The sequence below is a fragment of the Myripristis murdjan genome, chromosome 9 (assembly GCF_902150065.1).
Source record: "Myripristis murdjan chromosome 9, fMyrMur1.1, whole genome shotgun sequence".
NCBI lineage: Eukaryota > Metazoa > Chordata > Actinopteri > Holocentriformes > Holocentridae > Myripristis > Myripristis murdjan.
Genome location: NC_043988.1, coordinates 4,737,777 through 4,754,484, shown reverse-complemented (window position 1 = coordinate 4,754,484; position 16,708 = coordinate 4,737,777). Strand labels below are relative to the sequence as shown.

The 16,708-nt window shown below is 42.7% G+C and overlaps 1 protein-coding gene across 1 annotated transcript in view; it reads right to left on the bottom strand.

The window, feature by feature from the left end:
• Nucleotides 1-5,387: 5,387 nt before the first annotated feature.
• cacna1ba (calcium channel, voltage-dependent, N type, alpha 1B subunit, a) overlaps nt 5,388-16,708 on the bottom strand; it is a 150,698-nt gene continuing 139,377 nt past the window's right edge. The window contains exons 44-50 of the mRNA XM_030059364.1: nt 16,297-16,466; nt 15,437-15,572; nt 14,421-14,537; nt 12,255-12,293; nt 10,495-10,735; nt 8,789-9,009; nt 5,388-7,802 (exon numbers count right to left, since the gene is read on the bottom strand). Of these exons, the coding sequence (XP_029915224.1) occupies nt 7,236-7,802; nt 8,789-9,009; nt 10,495-10,735; nt 12,255-12,293; nt 14,421-14,537; nt 15,437-15,572; nt 16,297-16,466 (1,491 nt within the window). The 3' untranslated portion in view covers nt 5,388-7,235. The remainder of the gene's footprint in view (nt 7,803-8,788; nt 9,010-10,494; nt 10,736-12,254; nt 12,294-14,420; nt 14,538-15,436; nt 15,573-16,296; nt 16,467-16,708) is intronic.

The following is a 16,708-nucleotide window of genomic DNA, read 5'->3' as shown; positions in this document are numbered from 1 at the left end:
AACACAAGGCCCGCAGATCAGCTTTCTGCCCGGTGTGCTGTTAAAACATGACATCAGATACAACAGGCCCGATAACAGCACGCTGCCTCACTGTGACAGATCAAAAGCATCCCACAACAGAGACAAGGAATTCATTCAGGCAAAATGACTACGGTCATTCTAACATTAACTTGAGCAGAATAGGCGGCAAATATCACTGTGTGGTGTGGAGTACAACAAGGTCATCATAAATTCACTTATGAGCACCACATCAGTCCTCAGGGATAGTTCATCCACTTTGGAAAATGTGATATTATTTCACTCCCCTCTAGCTGTTGTGTAGGACAGTAGTGGTGCTCTCTTCCTCTCATTGTTACTGAGTGCTGGATACTGGCTGGATGCTCCACATGCTAACTGTTTGCCACTGAGGTGGACTTCCCCCCAGCTAACATTCTGAAAAATAACCACCTTAATCCACTTTAATCCAATACTCAGCACTTAGTAACAATGAGAGGAAGACAGCAGCACATAAAAGTGAAGGGGGAAATGAAATAACATTTTTCAAAATGGGGGAAATATCCCTTTAAACCCTTTGCTCCCTGTGTGCTGACACCTCCACGTGGTCCAGTCAGAGAAAGGGCCACGGTGCCTGTCTCGGCTCAGTGTGCCTGGTCAGCTCTGAGTAGGTTTACCCCAAAATGTCAGTGGAGAGTTTTAGTATCCCGTTTCAACGGCTTTTCTGACCATGCTCACATTTAAAGATAATGAATCAGTCTGCAGAAATCCATCTCAGTCAAACCTCAGTTCCAAGTCCAGCTGGCCTGGGACCAAAAGAAAACCATACTTGGGAAGAGCCGGGGGATCATACAGCTCAGGAGCACTATGGGAATACTCTCCCTCTACATATGGACAGAAATGTGGGCTCTGTATGTCGGGGGTGGTGACACGGGGCATGGGAAAACACACTGGAGGGGGACAGCCTCTGGAAAGAAACTCGGTTTGTCCAGCCAGGCCGTTTGGGCAGATGATGACTTGTATTTGAAGATGCTGAATATATCACTTTTACTTTTTTTTTTTTTTTTTTTTTAATAATTTTTTTTAATTTAATCAAAACAATCTCTCTAAAGTCTGGGGGACAATATTTCAAAACAAAAGCTCACTGCACAAAACTGCTAACTTCACCTACACTAGAGAAGATAAGAGCAGGAGCGCATACTCGGCCTGTTTTGGACGACAACAGCTGCTCCCAGTGGACAGATGTGGTACTGCAACACAGCAGCATAGTACCGGCTGACATCTCTACAAATTCATCCTCACAACCAGGCTTTAGCAGAAGAAGAGGGAATTTAAAGAATGGTGCATGAACTACAAAAACAAATATGACAAATAATGACAAATCTTTTATATTAACCCCGATATCAGTGTAGAACTGACTGCGAGATAGAATTAGGCAAACAAATGGGAAAAAACACTAACATTTCTGTATTCTAGTAGGAACTTAAAGTGTGCATGTGGTGAGATTTAGTGACATTAAAGTTATTATTTTTTTTTTAAATTTCTTATGGAATAATGGTCGGGTTTCTGTGATATTTAAATATAGCCCTGATTAAAAAATAAATAAAGGCTATAGTTTGTGAGTTTGGCTCATCTTACCTTCCCGTTGGAGAGTCCCTGTGTTTCCATGCACGGACAGGTCAGGGAAAATGTCCACAGCCAGTCCAAATATGTAAAAATAACCCACCCAAACCTGGAGCTCCTTTATAGAAAACATAGTGATGAAGTCTCCCTCCTGGAAGAAAAATAAATACTGACGGTAGGAGCATTAACATTAAACTTGCTTCATATCATACTGATGCATATTTTTTTTTGTGTGTTCCCCCCTTTGGATCACTGCAGGATAAATGCAAAGCCCCAAAGTGCAACTCTTCATTCAGAAACTCAGCCACTGAACAAGACCGCAACAAAATGAACAATACAACTTCCGCTTCCTTTTCAAAACAGAGGTTGTACTATGAACTTATTGATTGTTTCAGCATATTTTTGAATAACTAGAATGCACTACGATTAACTTAATAATAAATTAAATAAATAAATAAATAAATAAATTAAATAAATTTTATAACTAGACTAAAATGTTGTGAATAAAAATCTGGGCAGCCTGGTTTTAAAGATTTAGGTTTTATGTGAGTGATCAATTGAGCTACTATTTTGAAAGAAAAATCATTGAGCTTCCGGTCTTGTCCGAGTGGTCTCGCGCAACCTGACGCAGGTTGTACAAATCAGATTCACCTGGTGCGCCCTGGCCCCGCCCACCGGCAGCCTGCGGACCAATACGATTTTTTTTTTTTTTTTTACATACTTATGTCTATCTGTAAGTGTAGCTCTATCCATATCTATGTGTATATTATCCCTATATCTTACCTAACTTACCCTCTGGGATCAATAAAGCATATCTGATTCTGATTCTTATTCTTATCTATCTATCTATCTATCAGATGATAATTTACACTTTACAACACAACAATTTTGGCTCATCTTCATGCGCCAGAATTGCAATTATTAAATATCTGAGACAAGGAATAAGGGCAATTTTGCTCGGCAGAGACTGCACAGCTGACTCTGGTGGACTAGATAGGAAAAAAAGGCAACAAATTGAACAGGTCATTGTGCCCTGAAAGGCAAGACACAGAGGACACAGAGTTTCATTTCATTCTTTTTTATTTCAAGGAACTTTGCTTCATACAAAATGTTTAATGTAGAAACAACTGCAGAATTCAAAGTCTGGCCAATAAACATAAATCAGGCAAACAAACAATTCACTGACTCCCAAGACCCAAACAAAGGAATGTTCCAGCTCTGCTGCACGGGTGGAACTATCAACAATGTTCAATACTGGTTTATTTATTTATTTTTTGTATAAATTTGTCTTTTCAACAAACCCCACAGTTTATATCAAATATCATTAAAAATCAACAACAAAATAGCACATGGTATCAAAAAGTACTAAGTTTTCTACATGCACATAACATTGTTAGAACATGCAAACATTTTTTTATTTTTTCAAGAAAAAGCCACATCTACACTGCCATTGGTATGCAGAAATAAAGAGATTGGATCAGTTGAATGTTGGCGGCCGGCTGGTCCAGACTGGGGCACGGGGACGTTTCCTCTTAACACAGCGGCCGCGGAGCTGCACACAGGTACAGCTACTGAGTGGCTGCTCGGAGCCACCGTGACAAAAATTTCAAAGGAAATTCAATGAGCGTATCTGCTGAAGAATGTGTTCCTGTCAATAACAAAACTGCAGTCATCACCTGATGACTCGTGAACACAGGCCCCTTTAGTGGGGACCTCACAGGATACAGGTAGAAAAACACCTAGTCCCATTTTGAGCCACGTTTTTTTTTTCTTTTTTCTTTTTTGCTTTTGACATTGTTGAAAGTGGGTAAATGTTATGCATGCAAATATATAACATTGCTGTGTTTCTAAATATTCTATTCATTTCTTGTTTACACACTGTGCCTTTATGCATTTTTTTTAAGATATGTTTTTGTATGCATTTTTTTTCATAGCATTTTTTTTTATAAAACATTTGGTCACAATCATGCTGAAGCCTGAATCTGAAGAGACCAGCATGTAAAGCTACAGAATGGATGGAGAAATGTTTTTCAGTGTTGTCTTGTTGCATAGCCCTACTCTCTTTCAATGACGTCGCTGTGTGTCTGGAAGCGGACGGGCCCCTGTGGAGTGTGTTGCTATGAGTGAACCAGGCTGCCGCTCCCTCACCAAAATCAAAAGGGTCTGAGTTTCAGCTGCTGCAAAGGTTTCTTTCTCTCACGTTGCCATAATGGAAGCAAACAGCTACAGACTAGCCTGTCACTAATGACACTCTGACGCTGATGCCAGTCTTGTATATCAAGCAAACTGCATATAACATGTATTATTCATGTAGAGATCACTCTACATAGCCACTGTACAGTGCAGTACCAGGCAGCAACACTCCTCCGTAGCTCTATCAATGATTAGAAAGATGTGGAGATATTTTTCTATGAATCTAACAGCTGGAAAAATTCCTCCTCCAAAATGGAAGCAGAGGTCAGGGCAGGGTTGGCCAATGAGGTCACTTAAAGGAAAAGTCACTCCTCGGGTAATTTATCATTGCTGGGTCTCATTCTGCGATGTTCAGTGCATTCCCTTACTTTTTAGAGCACCCACTTCATAGTGTGGACTTGGCGTGGGGCTTCATCACCATGTTCAAAGTGGAACCATTCAGCTTTGGGTTAATGTCTTTTTGAATTTCTCAAAATGCCTTGTGGCTGCATTGCATTCTGGTCTACTGAGACTACTGTGGATGGAGATAATGGTATTTCTGCCTCTTCTATGATAGGTTTCTCTTTGATTGTTGAATGCTGGCGCAGAATGGCAGCTGTACAGTGCAACTCTTTTATTGTGAGGGCCTGACACCAAAACCTGACATTCACCGCTGATGTTTGAGATGTGGAAAAAATGAATGTTGTCGTAGCTGTGACTATGTATGGCCAGAAAGACAAATGCAATCAGCCAAGGAATGCAGGGTACATCACCAACAGCTGGAGTGTTACAGGACCACACGAGTGATTTTGCACATTCACCTTCACGTTGCTTGCTGATCTTTTCCCAAAGCAAGCAATCATATTTTAGAACTCTGATATCATTTTTTCCTCTCTTTTATCCAGCGTTTGGTTTTCATTCATTCCACTGTGATATGAAAATGAACTCTCAGAGACTTTCTTTCTTTCTTCACACCAGTATTCCATCACCATAATGAAGTCGTCCACATGAGTTTTCCTAAAAGCAGCAGCACTGCTGAGGTTTGATGACTTGAAATTGGGCGGAGTGAAACGCTCCCTCCGCCAGGGAAAATAGTCCTCACGGAAACATTTACACGTTATGCTTATGCCTCCCACAGCCAATTATCAGCTCTGTGGTTTATGAATAGTGACGACTTTGTTAGCCACAGAAGCAGAACATTATGAGGTGCATGTTTCAACTAAAAATACAAGTTTGAAAATTTTCATTCTAAGTTGTGAAATCTTTACAACCCCTGCATGATTTGCAAAATGGTTTGTTGACATCTAAAATGCGAGATAACTGCAGGAAATGGTCCAAACACTCAAAATCACTGGTATGATCCTTAAAGAAGTGTTTAGGAAGGATTTTTCCTTTACCAACCAACCTTCCAAACCACCTTCACCATGCACACACACACACACCCATACAGACATACACACACACAAAAAGGGGCCCGGCCTAACTCAAAAACGCATTAAGAGTCTGACTGGATCTACCGCTGCTATTCTGGGTCCTAAATCAGAAAGTGCACACTGTTTTATCCCCCCCGCCCCAACCCATCAGATTCCTGTTGAGCGACACACACTCTGCAGTCTCAACAATGATGTAGAAGGCAATACAGGAGCTTGCAAGGCTCACACAGCAGTGATATTCTCACCAGAAAAAAAGAGAGAGAGAGAGAGAAACGGACTCTACAAGGTCAACATTGCAGGTTGCTGACCAGGTCTACCATCTAAACATGCACTTGTGTTACTGGTATTAATGTAACTGGACTGATATACTATTAATGCAATTCTCATAGCTGTTAAATGATCACATATGCTTCTGCGCAAGGTTCAGTCTTGCCCCCACCCCCTCACCCACACATGATTTCATGATTTATCAAAGACAAAAACAAGAAAAATATCGACTATCATAAGGTCATTTTTCCATTCCTGTTTGAAGCGTAGGTGTCGTTTCTCTGCTTGCAGATAAGGCTTTCTGTACATCATGTTTTCCTGCAGAGCTACAGAATGAACCAAACAACTACTCAAGTGTCGATGCGTTAAAAAAGTTGACATTGCATCTTTTTCTACAGTATATCTAAAAGGATAGGCACTTTGTCTTAAAACGTCGCAAAGGAGTCAGTAAGAAACATTGGACCTGAAACGATGGCAAACCCTAAACAGTTTACATTAAACACACTTTTTAGTTTCTTTTACAAAAAAATGCACACAATGTAAAGGTAACATCTACAAGTAAACTTCATAGAAAACAAATCAGTCAGTCGGTCATGTTTCAACGACCGTGCTTTGCTGCTCTCACGTACCGCAGTTGTGGAGTTTGCAAGAAACGGTCAACAGACTTGGCGTCTGCCTGATCGACTGAGAGAAAGGGAATGTAATTAAAGGATTAGGCAACATCATGGAATGGTAGAGTCCTAAACAAAACTAGAACACAGTTGTTTGTACAGTGTCAATATTATCTGTGAGGTTTCCCTAATCATTTATTATGATCAAAATTATTATCACTGGACTACTGAACCACTTTTTGTCTTGACTGTATCGCCGACTTGCAGTGACATCACCACAGCGACTACCGAAATGATTCTCAAATTTAGCAGGAGAAGCTATTTTATTAATTAACACCTATTACGGACCACGTGATGATTAACCTGCCTAGAGGAAGTGGCATTTCACAGTTTTTCCACAGTTAAAGATGTGACATGGTGGCAACTACTTATAAATGTAACATTATCTTACCTACTTGGTAATCAGGAACATTTGTTCCTTCACTGAATTCATTGTTTTCATTGTCAATATGATGCACTTTCTCTTGTAGATGAAGGACATCTGGATAGTTCACCGACCCTGAAGCGAAATTCCACGACTCACTGGTATTTTTGTATGACTTAAAAGGTCAATCGAATAGGGGATGTAAAGATGTAGTGGCCAAACTCTGCCAAAGATGGAGGCTCACATCCTCCAAGGCCTTTAGTCTCTTAAAAAGCTTCCCTTTTCTTCTCAGGTCAGATGAGACAGTGGCTTGTTTCTGGTCATTTGTATAGATTGGTAGTTACTATTGTGGGAGTGCCAACAAAACACTGACATCACTGCAAGTCATGGTGGCTACAATAAGACATGTGATATTGGCAAAAACATTTTCTGGAATTACTTACTTTCAAATTTACAGGCCCAACATATAGATGAGACTTTTTTGCTCACATTCAAATATCATGCCCTTCAAATTTTCTCCCCTTTACATGTTCCCCCTGCCCTTCGTCTGTCTGAGTTAGGATTATAACACAGCATTACACACACACACACACACACACACACACACACACACACACACAGTGACAAATGTAAACTAAAGCCTTCAAAGAAGATGATAAAACTCATCACAATTCCTCAAAAATGCATTAAAAAGATCAGTTTAAAGCCATGCTAGCACCATTCGTCCTCCTCTGCCTCCTGGTAATACCTGGGTGGCCTGGTGCCAGATCCTGGGCTGGCGCTGCCCCCGAAGCTGAAGTGGTACCCATTGGGCACCCCAAGGTTCTGCTGTGGAGAGGGAGGCAGGGGCCCCGCCGTGCGGGGCAGTGCGGTCCAAGGGGAGCGTCTGGAACGAGGGCTGGGCGAGAGCGACGCCGCATCCTGGAAGACGTCCAGCTGGTCCCGCAGGCTGCCATACGGGCTGCCGTAAGGGCCACCCAGGGCCTCGCTGTGGCCCTGACCCAGGAAGGGCTCAGAGCTGATGCGAGTGACGGGGCAGGGGAAGTGGCGGGAGCCGCTGTGCCGGAGGGCGTTGTGCTCCGACAGGCCGCGGCTCAGCCTGCCAGGACTCAGAGATGCCTGGCCGGACACAAAGTGCACAGGGGAGGAGTTGGCAGTCTTGTAGGCCACCCCGGGTCGGGGGGTGAGGGGGGTCTGCGGGAGCTGCCGGCGTCCGCGGCTCGGCGTGCTAGAATTGGAGCTCAACGCCACCGGGCTGCCTTTAACCCAACCACTGCCCTAGATGAAAATTGGACAAGCAATTTGAAACGATAGAACGATGAGGAAAATGTGCAAGAGAAGAGAAAGGAAAGGGAACGATACAGGGACAGGGCCCCCAGAGGGAAAAGAGGGAAAGGCATGGCAAGGCACGGCAAGGCAAGGCAAGGAAAGGAAAGGAAAGGAGAGGAAAGGAAAGGCAAGGAAAGGAAAGGAGAGGAAAGGGAAGGAAAGGAAAGGTAAAGAAAAGGAAAGACACCCAAATGTGATATGTAATGAAAGGAAAGATGAAAGGACATGGACAAAGACAGACAGGGAAATAACAGCCGCTAATGGAAAGGAAAGGACAGACAGAGGAAATGGGGAAATGATGAAGAAAAAGAGAAAGTGGAAAGAGAAGTGAAAGGCCATGAGTGCTTGCACCAAAGGCAGACAGAGAGCTGAGCTGTTAGAGCATGCAGAGAGATCACTCGAGGTGCTTCAGCAGCCCTCATATATCTGTCTCTGTCCTAAACACTCTTATGCCTATCTGACTGCACCGCATTCCACTGTCTGCACTGAGGTTAGACAATACCTCCTGATACTGGCCTTTTATTAAAAATCATAACTGGTCCATATGATGGATATGCAGTCTGATGTTAGGGCTGATCAGTACAACACTGCTTATGGAAGATCTTAACCAGAATTGATTCTAAAGAGACATTATGGTCAAAACATTATGATATTCCATTACATCTTAATCTTATTGCTTACATTATTTTTAGCAGTGGTAATAGCAGTATCCTGTATGTGTGTGTCCTGTAATGGTCTACATGCTGTTTCACAGGCTTTTCCACTCTGACAGAATAAAATTCTATTCTACTGAACGTTTCATTAATAGATACCATATAGATCAGCAATAAGCAGATTCAAAAATGCAGGCATAGGCCGACAACAATCCATATTGCTGGAGCCCTGGTCTAGCTGCAGTCTTCCCTGGCCCTCCATGTGGGCTGCCTGACTCCCACCTGCTTGTTGAAGCTGGTGTCCTGCACCTCACTGGGGGAGGTGGCACAGCTGGCGGTGGCAGATTTGGTGTGGCAGTGTTCCCGACTGCAGTAGCGGTCACAGGAGTAGTACCGCTGCTTGTCCACCGATGAGTGGTGGTGCTTCCTCTCGTGGGAGCGTCCGCGGTCGTGCTCGCGCTCTCTGGAGGCGGCAGGGTCAGACGCCGGCTCTCCTGGGCCACCTGTAAAGGAAAAGGTCTGGTGACTCTGCCTTTAATGTTGGATATGCTAAATAGTGACTTTACACAGCTGATGACAATTCTCAGTAATTAGAATAGGTTAAAGGGACAATTCACCCATTTTGAAAAATGTGATGTGTGATGTGATACCACTACTATTACTATTATCAGAGGCAGTATTATTATTGCAGTTAGTGTTATTATGATTACTACTGTTACCACCTGCAATGTGCTCCTCTCTCTCTCTCTCTCTCTCTCTTTGGTTCATGGATTTGGCCAGCATCTGTTGGGTTTCTATAAAGCACCTTAAGATTACTTTTTTTTTTTTTTTTTTTTTTTTTTATGATTTGACGCTATACAAATAAAATTCAATTGAACTGAACTGAAATGTTATTTCACCCCCCTAGCTGTTGTGTAGGACAGTAGTGGTGTTATCCTCCTCTCATTGAGAGGAAGTCCACCTCATTGGCAGGAGGCTAACAGTTAGCATGTGGAGCATCCAGCCAGTATCCAGCACTCAGTAACAATGAGAGGAAGACAGCACCACTACTGTCTTACAGAACAGCTGGGGGGGGGGGCAATTATATCACATCGTTCAATATGAGTGACCGATCCCTTTAAACATATTAAATAGACAGCTCTATACATTAGTGAACAGTTCAAAAATACTGCTTGCTAGCATTAGTTTTGAAAAAACCTTATCAGTCAGACCACAGTTTCAACATGGTGACAGCTATGTGACTACAAGGGGCTTTGGGATCCCCACAGTGAGAAGAGAGGATTCCTCAGCCCTCAGAAAGACTGTAGAGACCAAAGAGGCTTTTTTGTAATCTCTGACTGACATTTTTTTTCTCCACAGCCTTGCCCTGTCGAGAGGTTGTCCATAAATTAACGGGTCATTGGCTGTTCATGTCTGTCAGTCTCTTTTATCTGAGTAATAAAGAGCAGCTGCATGGGGCTGCAGTCTCACACCCAGACCCACTGAGACCAATGCTGATCTCTATCACAGATGAAACCCTGTAGGGGGGTGGGTTCTCAAGGGCTTTAACATTTACACCAGGCCTGGCATGCTACAACACCACATTCATCTTCCACAGAGGCAAGGCTGAAAAAGTAGTTACCCTGGATCTTAACTGGGAATGAAGCTACGGGTGCAAACAACTGCCGTGTCTGCACACCCATTACCGTAAACAATCCAACCTGAAGAGCAACCTGTCAGAGGATTGAATCACTACCATGTTTATGTATTGTTTAACACTTTTAGGGTTAAGGGTCAAGGGATTGTTAACCATTTGAAACTTGAGCAAATTCACTTGATTTCTCTCAAAAACATGAGAAAAAGGCTGTGAGGAAATTGGCAGGAAATGGTATGAAAATGATAGGTATGAAAAACTAAGAAATAAATGAAATATTACAAGCAAATCACAAGAGAATGACCAGAGGATTATCAAAAAACAAACAAACAAACAAGCAATTGTTCAGACTAACCAGCAGTGCTGGAAGGTTGTCCACCCAGGGATCTATCCAAGGATCTCTGCTTCTTTTCTCGGTCTCGGTCTCTGTCTCGGTCTCGGTCTCTGCGGTGGTGGCAGCGATGGTGGTGGTGGTGGTGGTGCGGTCTGTCCTGGCTGGGTTTCTCCAGGGTGTAGTCTCTCAGGCTGACCTCCTGGGGGCGCTGAGGAGCCACAGTGGAAGCTGAGCGCTTCATAGGGCTGGCATCAGGGACAGACTGTGAGAAGAGAGCGGTTCGCTAAGACTCTTACAATCCGGACTCCATCAAACAATTCCACACCCAAAGTAACTCAACCACGAGTTGTACAAGGGTATCAGAAAAAATGGTAATATTTTATTTGGGTGTCTGGATATTCAAACTAATTTCCATGCATCAAAAAAGGTATTCATGGTTAATGAAATGGTTGGGTTTTATGATTGGAAATTAAATTACTGCCTTGTTTACAGACATCAGTAAAGCAATGTCTAATTCTGTTTACTCATACACACAATGCACATGTTAAAGAGAAATTTTTAATCACCCTATTGAACAACAATGTGTGCTCTCTCCCCCTGAATAAAGATACTGACAAAAGAAAAAGATATTAAAATTGTTGTTGAACCAGATATGAAATCTGAGTATCTGAACAGGTATTTCTAATAATACCCAGCCATACAACCCCACTGAAGCAAACAGACAACTGTGCTTTTCTAATGACTATGGACTATGGAGCCACATATAACAACAAAGGGCATAAAAAGCTATTGTCGGCTATTCATGAGCACTGCAGCAGTGGGAACACCTGGCCAAGTTAAACCCACAGCTCCCACTTAATATCCATGTGTTATTCCCTTTCCTATAAAGAGATAAAAGAACAGGTGTCCCATCAGCAGCAGAGCTGTCGGTTCATAAACTTTGCATCAAATATCATGTCTCACCAAAACTTCAAAACCTGCTGATGTCCACTACTGTTCTGAGGACAAAGTGACGGGACTGCTGACTGACAAGATATTAGAATTTACACAGTGAGATATCTTATTAGATCTTTGCTCTGAATTAAAATAATGAAAACGGCAAGATTACATTTAGAGCTCAGTGAGGTTAAAGGGATACTTCACCTATTTCGAAATTTAACATTATTTAATATTACACAGTGGCATTATCTTCATGTTATTGTTGCTGAGTGTTGGATACTGGCTGGATGCTCCAAATGTTAGTCAAATGTCAGCATGTTAGCTGGGGGGAAGTCCACCTCAGTGGCAGGAGGCTAACAGTTAGCATGTGGAGCATCCAGCCAGTATCCAGCACTCAGTACAATGAGAGCAAGATAGCACCACTACTGTCCTACAGAACAGCTGGAGGGGAAGTGAAACTGACATGACATTTTTCAAAATGGGTGAACTATCCACTTAAGGCATAATTTTGGCAATTTTTAACCTGGATCCTGGACATTTCCATCTGTATTTGTCATATGGATCAATTCTGACCAAAGTTTGGTAAAATGCTTCACTGTAGATCTATTTTTGTCTTGCTAAATATTTTGGATGCTTGGATTTTTGCCTGTTGAGTATTTAGGGCTTGGTGTGCAAAGCTGCACAAAACAACATTGTACCTGAAACGACAATAACTGTGTGATTACATTCAAACCCTCTGTGCGCCTAAGTAGAGTTCAGCAATCGGGACGGGGTGTGTAACAGTACAATGTCAAACCACAAGCATGTAATCATCAGTGTGTGATGTGTCAACAGGTACATACAGCCAGCTGGGTCCCTGGAGAGTGGCGTGAATGGCTCCGCTGTCAGAGGGGAGCAGCATATGGGCCAGAGATATAGAAGGAAAGAAAGAGGGAAGGCAGGAAGAAAGGAGGGAGACAGAAGGGAGAGAAAGAAGGGGAGAGGTGGTATTGAGCAGCAGTGGCATGTGCAAAAAAAGAAGAGAAAGGGCCAGAGAACAGAGTCAGTGGGATTTGTAGGAGTTTGATGATAAGCAAGTCACAAATGAAGCATCATCCTGTCCATCGGCTGCTTTCTGCCACTATTCATTCAAACCTCTGGGAAGGGGAATCTGTTTCAGCTACGGCATTAGCAATGATCGTTGATTGACTCCTGTTGTGGGATCTGTGGTACACCTTTTAGCACCTGGCAATAAGACAGAATGACCCACTACAACATGCAAGAGAGAAATTCCCCTGATTGTATGTCTATTTGTGCCTGGCAATCTCTTTGTTTCTTTCAGCACATCCCGTTCTCTGTCTCTGTGACATTCGGACATACTGTATCTCGTAGAACATATCTGTCTTGATTTCTTCTGTTCTCGCCTGCCAAGTTCGTGATCTGGGGAAGGGCCAGGAAGACAAAAGCTCCGCAAAAAAGGGTTCAGCACATATTAAAAGGTGATGAAACCGCACAATCAGCATCTAATGCCCCATATCAGCCAGGTTAAAAGGATCGAGAGTGGGCTTAACGTTCTGTGGGGGCTCATTGTGACCGGAACAGGGGGCCAGGGGCTGGTTTTAGTGTCCAGTGCCGATTGAGGGTTCCCATGTCGCCGCTGCACAAAGGAGGATCTTGACAAGAGCAGGACTTGAGAGATATCAGCTCCTGATCCTGGCAAACCTGAGCTGAAGTTAAGCAATGGAAAAGCGATCTGCCAAGAGTGAAAAATAAACTACTTAAGCTGGGGCCTGTGAGTTCAGACTGCCCGGTATGGATCCCATCATGGTCCAGGACCAGTACACAATTTCCAAAAGGCCAGCACTAATTGTATTGGCTAAAGGATTTCCTGCCCCCTGTTCCAAAAGGTGAGAAAAATCAGACAGCAGCAACAACAAGGCAACCCCCCCCCCACCACTGATCCACCCATCCATTATTAATCCCCCCCTTTAAATTCTCTCCCCTCTATAGTAACCCAATTACCCTTTTCCCTTCTCAGTGAATCTTGGGCCTGCAGCCATTTTGAGCCACTATCATCGTTTTAGTTGGCAGCAGGAGAAAAATGATGCGGGACAAATAGCTGGCAGCTTGCCAGGGTCTAATCAGATTACTGTGGACTTCTTCACTGCACTAAGAGTAGGATCAACAACAGCTCTTCCAATTGGGCTGTGAAAGGAATGCACTTTAAATCCACCAATCGATCAACATAAACATTACTCAGGAAATGAGGAGCTTATTATATTTCTAGGGACCTAGTGAAGGATTCATTTGGAGTTTTTCAGCTCGAAGAGCATGAAAAGTGGGGGAACGAAGCCTGCTCTTCTCTGCCTCTCAAAAACAAAGGCATTCTACCAGGCCTGATACAAAAAACCAAACACCAACTCTGACGGCGGTCATTTTGGTTTTCTCATCCTAGTACAATTACAGCAAACTGATTAATGCCTGTCTTTAGTAATACACAATAGTCAGGTCAGTGTAGAAAAACACATCTGCCTAAGTCACAGATCATGTTCAAAGGAGCATAACTCCCTAACATGTTGGCATGCTGTGTGAAACACATCTTATGGTAGTTCTTGCTTAAGTAACATTAGGTAAAACTGAGACCTGAAACTGAAGTCACATACAGTTTTTACACAAAACATACTTATTTAAATAGAGAGTAGCACTCATGGAGTGACAGCCTTGGATTAGGATTAATTGGTACACATTGATGAGGGCTGGAGCCAAAAAAGTTTTGTGTCTAGAGGATAACACAAATAGGTCAAGTGCAGAATACAGGTGGTAATCTGCGATAATTCACCATTTGTTTCCAAACAAGTGGTCATCTCATCAAACAAGATGGGTTATGATGAAAAAAGAAATAAGAAGTCTCAACATGATATGTAAATTTACTGAAGACGGTTCTGTAGTGCAGCATTGAACAGAACATTTTTGATATGCTGTAAAAACTGATGAACAATTGGACAGTTAGGCATGGAGAGCAGGGCTACCTGCAGCTCAGCGTTGAGTCGAGGCATGGAAGCCGCCCTGCCCTGGTTCTCTAGACCGGAGCCAGGCACTGCCATGCTGCTGGCATTGGTTTCCATCTCCCTCATCTCCACTGCCTCCTGAACACACACACACCCACACACACACACACACACACTCTATAGTGACTATAGAAACTTAAACAAATATCATCACCATGGAAGTATTCAGTTATTACCAAGTACAGTTGTACCACAGAATTGTTATAACTGAGAGAATAACTGAATAAAATGTTTAACCCTTTAAACCTGAGCAAATTTACTTGATTTCCACCAGAAACACGGGGGTAAAGGCGATAAGCAAATTTGCAAAAAAAAAAAAAAACATTAGCAAAAAAAAAAAAGCACAATAGTTACCAGAACATTAGCCAAAATAAAAATACATAATGATAACAACAATTCTAAAAAAAAAAATGAAAACTAGCAAAAACTAACTTACTAAAACTATTACAAAAAAATATTAAATGATTTATGTAAAAGAATATTAAATGATATATGTAAAAGTCGGATTAGTGATGTGGACATCATTTCATTTGAGTCAGCTACTACAGTTAGAGCGTTAGCGAGCTACTCACTGTATTAGAGGGTTTTCACTGTATTTCCCTTGTGCAGGGCAGCCTCAACAGTACGTACTGTGAGCAGTACACAAAACAAAAAAGGAAACTATGCCTGAACAAACACCCACAGCCTGGCTCTTATAGAGCTGCTCCTCCCAAGCATCTAATCAACTTAAGCAAGAGCATTATGCTGTGCACTGCAGTTGTTGCCTAAAAGCTGTTCTAAAATCACTCCAAAGCACTGAACTATGTTCTATTAAACAGCAGTAATACACCACTGTATCTAAAAAAAATTTGTAATAATGGTTAATAATAATTACTGTCTGCCCTGTGTCAATGAGCATAGTTCTTTAACAGCAGTTCAACAATATGAATCCTAACATGGGAGTTATGTTCCAGCTGTGGTAGGAGACGGTTCAGTACCTGAACAAAAGCAGTGTCTGGCATGTCCTCTGACGGGCCCCTGGACAAGACTCGCTTAGTCTTGGCGCGAGGTCCTTCCTTAGGCTTCTCCGTCACCCAGGAAGCTGATGCCTTTATGTTGTGCTCATGACTCGGCCTGAGTGTTACAGAAGCCACCACACACCGTTGGAGTAATTGGAAAAATTTACATCTGATAGGTCAGGGATTATCAAACATTTTCACCATCCAAACCCCCAAATGGACCCCTATAAAGGCAAATTTTGGTGCTGCTGCTTTAATACTGAATTGAACTGAATTTGATACTGAACAGTCTACAATGTAGTGGGATAACAGGGGTGAGAGTGAAATCGGTGGTTATAATGGTCATTGGGCCTCATTCACCAACCGTTTAAATTTGCTCTTAAAACCCACTTACACAGTTTTCAAGAAGATTCTGGCATTCACCAGCATTTTCTTATTTGGGATTTGTTCTCTTGTAAGAACAGAATCTACACACACTCATGAACACTCTTAAGCACATTTGAGTGCTGACATATTTGTGCAAAATAAATGATGATTGCGTTTTCTTCCATTCTTAAGTTACACAGGTTAAATACCTAGAACCTTCCCAGTCTGTCAGAACTGAAGAAGCGTCTTGGAGGAGAAGTGAACTGTCTTCGAGAATCTACAGTCCAGTTGACCTCGATTCACCCCTATGTGGCTTAATTATGAGGTTTAATGCAGTAAAACTGACCTTGATGCTGTTAAACTAACCTTTAAGTTTTCAGGTGACCTAAAGTGAGTTGCAAGCCAAATCTCCGTTTTCATTATTGATGTAGTAAATGTGGCCTTGATTTGAAGTCTTGATGCACTGAACTTACAGAGTGCCCCCATTGTTGAGAGAGTTGGAGCTGGGTCTGGTCTGGGGGTGAGACTTAGCATGGGACTTGGGCTGGGGTTGGAGAATGCTGGGAGGTTCCACACTGTCCAAGTCTTTCTCCTGCATGTGAGTCAGAGGCAGCAATGGCTTAAACAGAGCCCCGACCTTGCTCTGTGGAGGAGAGACGGATGGCAACATGCTGAAGACATTCAGAGGCAGCAGGCAGAATATTGTTGGACCCCGGTCTGACAGCGGCGGCTCAGCGGCCACCGAACATGTGGAGACGTGGGCCAGAATATTCAATTTCTCACACTCATGCTTATATGTATGTGTGTGTATCTGTGTGTTTGTATGTGTGTGCGAGTGTGTAGGGACATACACATGCATCTGTGCATGGTGTGCAAGATGGCAAA